The sequence below is a fragment of the Phytophthora parasitica genome (assembly GCF_000247585.1).
Source record: "Phytophthora parasitica INRA-310 unplaced genomic scaffold supercont2.1, whole genome shotgun sequence".
Lineage (NCBI taxonomy): Eukaryota > Oomycota > Peronosporomycetes > Peronosporales > Peronosporaceae > Phytophthora > Phytophthora nicotianae.
This window is the reverse complement of record NW_008634126.1, coordinates 1,385,367-1,394,183: the sequence shown is the minus strand read 5'-3', so window position 1 is coordinate 1,394,183 and position 8,817 is coordinate 1,385,367. Positions and strand designations below refer to the sequence as shown.

The following is an 8,817-nucleotide window of genomic DNA, read 5'->3' as shown; positions in this document are numbered from 1 at the left end:
CCACCACCAACGGCGTCAAGCTGCGCACAGCCTATAGCTGGGTCGCTGCGGCACATGCAGCAGAAGATTGGGAGAACCGCAACACCAAGATCCAAGATGTCCACATCGACTATCTCCTGGGTCTCTTAGATGATAATTGTTACCTTACGCTAGTCGAAATGGTCGATGCGCTCGAGGCGCGTTTCGGTGTTCGAGTGACTCATCAGACTGTGAAGCGCCACGTGGATGCGCGTAACCGATACAGTGCAACCAGTAGCTGACACCATGCTGGTGTCTGTGGAACATTAGAGTTGTTGAAGAATACGGGGTGACCTTGAATCAACTCTACGATCTGTGCAAACTGAAATCTTGTGACGCGAAAGTCTTGGACGAAGCGTCCTTCATCGAGTTTCTGCAGCCAGAAGTCCAGGGCATCTGGGGCACGAGGTACTGGCTCCCTCTTGTTTAGATAGCGCGATCTACTTATGAACCAATACGCCTCAATAAACTCCATCATCATGTCGTCATTGAGATCTGGCATCTCCAGCGAAGGCATTTCATCGTCATCAAAAACATCGAAGAAGAAAGAGATATTCTCGCTGAGTGCAGCAGCTCGAATACCCTCTCTTAGACCGCGCAAGGCGCGCTTCCTTTGGGATACAATAGGCATCGTTGATGCTGCAGTGTTGAATCTCAGAGGTGGGGTGCTAGCAGGGCGTTCAAGGCGCTTGTACCATCTGCTGTCCAGCTTGATCTCCACCTCGCTTGGGACTCACAGTATCTCCACAGTGAGTCGCAGGCCCTGTAAGCAGGAGACAAACATATTTATGCGTTAGTTGCCGTTCTCTCGCTTCTTGGTGCGGATTTATGGTTGTAGATGCTCCCTACATCCTCACCGTTGCTTGCCTTAGCCCCCCGGACACTAGCTGCTGTTGCCGAGACGTGATCCGTGCCCGTCGAGCTGTCAGGACTCCCCACTGAAGTCGTCTCTGTTTTGTTTTGCTCTTCTTGATGCCGTGGAGTTGTCTTGACACAAATCTTGCTGACAGGTGGGGTTTCAAAGTACTGAAAACAGGAGCCAATCACAGAGAGACATCTGTTCTTGTCGTTAAGTCATTTTGTCTGGACAAAAGTTACTTTGAAACCCCTTATTGTTGACTCGTCTTGATATCCTATGAGAATGTCGTCTACATATATCGACACAATTAAATCGTTAAATGTGTGTGTGTAGACACAAGCATCTTCACGAGTAGGAATCAGTCCATAGTCCACCAAGAAAGTGTTGAGTTCCGTATTCCACTCGCAACCAGCCTGCTTAAGGCCATAAAGCGCTTTCTTGAGTCACCAAACTTTGGTTCGACTCTCCTCCTCAAAACCGCAGGGCTGTCGTACATAAAGTACTTCATTTAGTCTCGCCTTGACGTACGCTGTGGAAACATCACTCTGACGCACGCGCGTGCCCATTTGGGTTGCCATTGCAAGGGAAATGCGGATAGAGGCTAATTTCGCCACTGGAGTGAAGTAATCCTTTAGAAACCCCTGCGTAAACCCTTGAGCACACACACGAGCCTTTATACGCTCTAGTTCCCCAAGCGAGTTTTGTTTTACTCGAAACACGATAGTAGTTGACCCAATAATGGGAGCTCCGGCTGGAAGCTCGACTAGATCGAACGTGTCATTTGCTCGTAACGCCGCAATATCATCCCTAATGGCCTTCTCCCAAAGTAGCTATTCCTTCGATGCTTTAGCCTCGTTCAAGTTGATAGGTTCATGGATGATTTCACGGAGAGTGACGTTAGCAGCGCTGAGCGCTCGGCTTTAACTTCGGCTGGAAATTCGCTCAGATCGCCGGTTCTGCGTTAGATTTGAGGTTCCATTGAACTCAATTACCTGGACTGGGGTGAGAGGGGTGCCGACTACGGTTTGCTGTCGATGTTGATTCTCTTCTTCCCCTTGATTTTCTCGTCCAGGTCGTCTTATTCTTCCCCGATAATTCGGAATGGGCCATCTTGAGGTGACTTTATCAACGTGGGGGAGTAAAGACTTGGTGGTTCTAAGAATACGACGTTCCGACTGTGCACGACTTTGTGTCCTCGCCCAGTTACGTAAATGAAGTAACCCTTGCGTTGCGGATCACTGCCGATAAATATTCCAGTTCTACCTTTCGGGCAAAATTTGTGAGCTGTAGATCTCTGATCCGGTGATAAAAGTACTACGCTTCTTTGTCCAATGTCTTGATCATCTTCAAATCGGGCTTTCGACCACAAAACTTCTCGAATGGAGTTTTCTCTTTGTCCGACCTTGAAAGTACTCTGTTTCGCGAGTATATGGCACTCCGCACTGCGTATTCCCAAAGATGATGTGGGAGTTTCGCTTGCAGCATTAATGCTCGAGCCGCGTCAGCTATCGTTCGATGCGTACGCTCGATTACTCCATTTTGATGGTGTACGTCTGGCTCCGACATTTCCACAGCGATCCCTTCATCACTACATACCTTGCTGAAATCGCCACCAACAAATTCACCTCCGTTGTCGGATCGATAAATTTTTATGCTGTTCATCCTGTCAAAACGGCGATTCACGAGGTTCATGTACTCCCTGAAATATCGAGCAGCATCGCTTTTTCTCCTTAATGAAGTAGACTGTGGTGTGTCCTTTGCATTTCAACGCGAAATAGTAGCGATTCCTGTGGTAGCTGCGTTGGTAAAGGCCTGCTAAATCACCGTGGCAGATCTCGTCTTGAGCTGAGCGAGATCGAGACACCTTGCGTGGAGCAGGTGCTCGGGTGATCTTGCTTAGAGCGCAAGTCTTGCTCGTCTATCCATGCCAGAGACACGCGTCTCCATCACGATTGGAGGTCAGCGTGCGATAGTTGGTGGTTCTCATCATTCAAAAAGTTGCACGAGAGGAAGAGATGGCGGGAAGACGCGAGGCTCGACGCGAGTCTGGCGTTCAAGGAGCGCCTGGAAGGGAGAAGCGAGGAGGAGCGGCGCCGTCTGCTCGCGGAGCACCGCGCATATCTGGCCGGTGAACGTAATTCTGATGCCGACTTCGGACAAGAGCCCTCAGGGCAGCAAGCCACGACCTGTGCGACTCCATGACGGGTTCCACGAGATGCAGGAGGGCTCTGTCGCCCCCCCCCCCCCATATGGGCAAACAAGCTGCATACCTTGCATTGTTGGAGCGAGAGAGGGTAGGTGCTGAGGAAGACGCGCATGCTGCTGGAAAGCCGGTGCCGAAGGCGGCGCAGAAAAGGCTGGACAAGGAGTTGAAGGACGCTCAGGAGATAAGGGCGAAGGCACGTGCAGCTGCTGCTGCGACGAAGAAGAAAATGGCGCAAATGAAGGAACGCCGTCGCCTAGAAATGGAGGAGAAGCGTGGGGCTACCGCTCGAGTAGCTTCTCAGGAGCGCGTGGGTAAAGCACCACCCAAGGCAAAGGAGGCCAAGGCACCGGCGACCCTGGAAGCAACAGGAAAGAAGAAACGACGAACCTGCCCACATGTAGCAGAAGAAGAGGATGCTGATAGCGAGTCAATCTCGTTTTCTGGGTGCGTAAAATGCTGCTTGGTCATTTGGAGCGTCCAGCTAACTAAAATTTGCGTGTTTAGTGATTCACCATCAGTTCGAAGGCGTGTTAAGCCTAGTGCAGATCCTATATCTGCGTTGGAGACCTCAAGTCGTCCAGCAGCCCGGTGAGTGAAGTGATGTTGTAATTGACAACATGATTTTTTTTTACATGTATATGATGTTATCCCAGCGCTTTGGATTTGGATATACCAGACGATATCTCGATTGGTGGGGAGGCCCAGGAGGAAGAAGCTGCGCCAGCTGCTGCAGACACCGGGATGACCTCGAAGATTGAAGGCGACAGTTCTGACTCTGAGAGTTGGTATGTTGAATCCCGGGATGACGAGCTCTGCGAGGAACTTGAGGAAGAGGCCGAGGACAAAGCGGAAGACGGCGAGAGTAGCGATGAAGGTCTTGATGGTGCCGAACTCATTGCGCGAGGAAAGAAGAAAACCTACCAGAAGTTAGCCTCTCAGCGACTGAAAGCTGCTACCGAGAAGTTGCCTCGCGACTGGGACGATACGTTGAGCGAATGGCCAAAACTCACGAAAGCAGAAATGGCGGTGCTTGCACAGGACAGCAAGGCCCTTCAGATATTGCGTGGCGGTGGATGGGAACTTGGTAAGTGCTACATGGTGTACATGTTGTTATATACATCATGTTCTAATTGTGAACTTGCTGTATATGATTGCATAGATCCAGAATGTTTTCCAGTTGGTGGAGGCTATACCAACCTGTCCTCTGGTGAGCAGGGACCTACTGACGAAGTGCTCGCTAAAGCGGATTCACCTCTGGATTTATTCTTTTTTTCATGCCGAGGAGCTTGTGGAGTCGGATTGCTTACGAGAGCAACCGGTACTATGACCAACATTTGAACGAGCGGGTGGATAAGATGTTCCAGAAGCAGAGTGACGCTGGTAAGGGCAAGTCGCGTGAAGAGGTCCTGGATGCAGAAACGAAGAAGCACAAACAAATCAAAGGGTACGAGATTGTCCGCTGCATCGGGTTGTTGGTTGCGCGTATGTTCTGCCCACACTCCCGTCGGCTAGCCGATCATTGGGCTACTGCTACAACAGGAGCTATACCTGGTGGTACGTTTGGTCGCTACATGTCGAAGGCTCGATTCGGCAGAATCATGCAGAACCTACATTTCTCCAACAACACGGACCCACGCGCAGGAACGGATAGGGCCGGGAAGATTTGCCCAGTGCAGGAAAAGATGCAGGAGACGTTCCGCGCGGGATATCACTTGCCAGCGGTGTTCTCGTTCGACGAGGCTGTGATTCCGTCACGGAGCCGCCACAATGTGACGCGTCAATACCTGAAGGACAAACCTCACACATGGGGGACGAAGATGTTCATGGCGTGCTGTGCTGAGACTTCGTACTGCATTCGGTACGATTGGTGTGCTTGCGTGTTGTGCTTTGTGTGCCTTGTATGTCAAGAAGAAGTTCCGCGGGCCCACAATGGGGTTCGCGGTATTTTTTTTTTTTTAGCTAAGTTTGACATGTTGTATATTGCTTCGAGTACGCTAACTACATGTTGTATATATTGTCGTGTAGACTTGAAGTATTATGCGGAAAAGACCACCATTCCAGTGAGCTCGGGGGAGAAGACCCTCAAAAGTTTTCAGCAGACCCCAATTCCGGTCCGGCAGCAGTAGTGCGGAACCTCCATGAGGTGCTGCCCCCGCCCGTGGACGGTGTCTTTCACGCCGTAGTGACAGATAGGTTCTACACGTCAGTACAGCTTGCGCTGCAACTGCTGGGCCGAAGTGTGTACAGCATTGGTACCATTCAGCCTAACAGAGTTGGGTATCTGACGGAGGTGACGGCAAAGTCGAAAAGTCGCCCGCATGGAGTTGCACGAGGCACTACCAAGATGGCTGTTGCAAAAGCGGTCCCAGAGATGACTGCGCTACTCTGGTGGGATTCGAGCCGGTGAATTTGCTTGCAACTGGTGGGAGTAGAGCAATGGAGACTTGCGGTAAGGTTCCATCTGCAGCTTTTTGATTTTCAGGTTCTAACATCTTGTTTTTTGTATGTGGTTTGATATATATATATATATATATACAGAGCGGCGCATACCCGGTGGGAAGAAAATGGTCGTGCCTTGCCCATCCATGATGCGCGACTATCAGCGCTGGATGGGCGGGGTCGACATTCACGACCAACTGCGCCTCCAGCGCTATTCTGTACAGCTCTGGGTAGTGTTTCGCAAGTACTACAAGACGATCTTTCTTGGCCTGGTTGATATGGCCATTGTGAATGCATTTATCATCTTTAGAGAGGCGTGGAAGATGAACATCGGCGTGGGATCAGCTGATCACGCTAAGTTCATGCGCATGCTGCAGGCACAGATGCTGGAGCTGAAAGATAGCGACTTTGCTGACGTGGTACGTGGGTTAGTTCACTTGCTTGTCATGTAATAAACTAATTGACCTGTTCTTACTTGTAGGCAATGTCACCAGCACCGCCAGGGAAGGAGCAAAATAGTTGAGATGGCGACTATTTCTATCTACAAACGATCCATATCTTTAAAATTTCTTATCCACTCGGCCAGCTGGCCTATTCCGCCTCTTGGTTTCCGGCTGATTTGGTCGGTGAACAACATAGCGAAAATGACAACCTGAACCTTGTCGCGGTCTTCCTCCTTAGTGTCGGGGTCGTGTATCTAGCTGGCCGACGTAGGAACGAGAACTAGAGCGATAATTCCAATTGTAACTTGATATATTCTGAGTACTTCTCTCTTAAGAAGGAAAAACACGACTGAGCCTCTTCCTTACGGTCCTTTACGACCTAGGAGCTCCTTACCTGCCCACAAATCTTTCCCACGCAGCGGTCCACCGTGAGGTACCTCCTCATTCCCTTCATCCCAGTCACACTCTAGACGTGGAACGCCGATGTCTGCTCCTCTTGTCCTTGGTTGTAGGATGTAGCCCGTTGACCCTGTAGTGAGCAGACCTACTGGATGCAGTCCACAAGGAAGGTGAATCCACCATCTAGCTGTAGACCGTGACAACCTAGTGTCAGTAAAGAATTTATCTTTGTATTAAAAAAACGTTGTGTATTTTATACCCAATCAAATTGAATTATGAGATTTTCCAGTTGAAAGTTACCACAATCTGATTGTTTTACTATCCTTTATTTTAGCTCTTTTTTTTTTGCTTACGCGTAGATACCTGATGATGCCGCGTGACTTCCTTTGATTAAAAGTTATGCAAGACTTCTTTGGGTCTGTGGCCCGTTGTTGGGATGACGCTTCAAATAAAATTGGGATTTGTTGCTGAATGTAAAAATAAAGTTCTTTCGGTGCATGGAGTGTGGCTACTTGGAGCAATTTTTTTTTTCTATTTAGTTGTTTTCACCATAGTATTCCAACCGAATTGTTGTCCTTTGATTTTCTAATTCTGGTTCTCCATCCTCACTTGTGGTAAAATGTTTGAGTTAGCCTTCGTAAAGTGAAAACGTGAAAGACGATCTAATAAATACTTCCTCCACACGAAAATGATTGGTCTATTTGCACAAAACTTTCGAAAACACCTGCTAAAGTTAACAACAAAGCACGTTGATTGGCTTACTCGAATGTACGCGATTAGCCCTTTCTAGCGAAGTTTGTTTTGCTTTCGTTGGTCCAGAATTGACGGAGCTATCATCGTTGGCGCGGCCCATTCGGACGCCTTCACTTTTCAATCTCCCGCTGAGCCTTGACTTCGCGCGCTACACAACCTAGACTCTTTCCATGGGCAATCTGACCGATATCCAAAGGCGTGCAATCGTTAACGATCTTCTTTTTAGTTATAGAGACGGCAAACCGCCCCATAGCACATTTGCCAAGCTTGCTGAGGTTTATGGCTGTCACTGACATAGTATCAAGCGCATCTGGGACCGCTACCAGAAGAACGTAGCACAGGGAATCGCCGATGGGGCCCCCGAAAGCAGAATCAAAGGAAACTCAGGGCGGAAGCCATACGATCGCTCCAAACTGGCGACGAAGCTCAAGAAGGTACCCGTCTTTCAGCGTCGTCGTGTGGCAGCTACAGCGGCTCGTATTGGGGTCTCCACGTCCCTGATACGGTCTCTGGTTGACGAGGGGTACCTGACGCGGCGTTCAAGTAGCATTAAGCCTCACCTAAGCGACAACAACAAGATTCAGCGCATGCAGCACACTCTCACCTTCATCAACGATCAGACGTACCAGTTTGAAAACATGTACGGTATGATACACATAGATGAAAAATGGATTAACGAGGACATCGACGAGCGCACCTTTCTGGTTCTCCCCGACCAAGAACTGCCAGAACGCCACCGCCAAAGCTAGCGCTTTATACCGAAGACCATGTTTCTGGCAGCGGTGGCCAGGCCAATGTAAACCTTCGAGATATGATAAACTGCTATTCGGATTGATATGATACTAAACGGGTTCTGAACAGATTTGACTACCATCGCAAAGCCATGGAGGCGATCCCTTCGTGGAAATTGATACTTCTGATAAATAATATATTGACGAGTCAAATGACCCAATCATTATCTCCACCTACAAAAATTAAATAGACCAATCATTTTCGTGTGAAGGAAGTATTTGAAATATCTTTTTCACGACTTTAATTTTCTGAAAATCGATTCAGAACCGTGCAATTTCATCGTGTGGACACACCAAGTGCAACAACACATGGTGTGGTAACATCACGTACAACATTAACTTTTGAATGGTGGAGGAAGAAGGGAGCCCAAAAACTCGTTGTCTCCACAACGCCATTCCAGTTTTAGCCTCCTAGGGCATACTAGTGTATTTGTTCATGTAGTGTTTGCATATCATCGGGCGGTCCATGTGAAGATTTTCAAACAACACCATCTTTCGACCGAGGGCTCCAACCCTGTGGCGACAATTCCTCTCACCAGATCTGATGGACCCCACCTCAAAAAACCCATATTCAGAGTATCCAGCATGTAGAATACTCCATTTGGTGTAACTCATGTGTGGCGCATTATACTTAGTCACCCGCCAGATGCCGCCGCCCAGAAACACCCCACCCGTCGTCCTTTACATGGCAGTGTGGACATCACATGACAGGGTTGAGCCTCCTACATGTAATAGCCCTGCCTCCACTTCTCCCTCTGCGCGTCAATGGCCGAGAGACGCTTATCAACGCGCGATTCCTCCCGCCAGAGTGGTCGGGAGACCGAGAGTGCATTTGCCGCCTTCTTGTCGGACGGCAGTGACGACGAGGACGCGGATGACGCGGACACGCGCGCTCTGCTTCGGATGCAG

The 8,817-nt window shown here is 49.2% G+C and overlaps 3 protein-coding genes across 3 annotated transcripts; 2 read left to right on the top strand and 1 right to left on the bottom strand.

Moving 5' to 3' along the window:
* Window positions 1-202: 202 nt before the first annotated feature.
* Window positions 203-649, bottom strand: PPTG_00350 (hypothetical protein; the record flags this gene model as incomplete). The annotated part of the gene is made up of 1 exon (XM_008891733.1): window positions 203-649. One exon carries the CDS (start codon window positions 647-649, stop codon window positions 203-205), a length of 447 nt encoding a protein of 148 aa, XP_008889981.1.
* Window positions 650-3,126: 2,477 nt separating this feature from the next.
* PPTG_00349 (hypothetical protein) lies at window positions 3,127-4,421 on the top strand (the record flags this gene model as incomplete). Its single annotated transcript, XM_008891732.1, has 4 exons — window positions 3,127-3,527; window positions 3,588-3,671; window positions 3,737-4,167; window positions 4,243-4,421. 4 exons carry the CDS (start codon window positions 3,127-3,129, stop codon window positions 4,419-4,421), a joined length of 1,095 nt encoding a protein of 364 aa, XP_008889980.1.
* Window positions 4,422-6,763: 2,342 nt separating this feature from the next.
* Window positions 6,764-7,866, top strand: PPTG_00348 (hypothetical protein; the record flags this gene model as incomplete). The annotated part of the gene is made up of 2 exons (XM_008891731.1): window positions 6,764-6,780; window positions 7,416-7,866. The coding sequence occupies 2 exons, from the start codon at window positions 6,764-6,766 to the stop codon at window positions 7,864-7,866; spliced, it is 468 nt and encodes a 155-aa protein (XP_008889979.1).
* Between the last annotated feature and the right edge of the window lie 951 nt (window positions 7,867-8,817).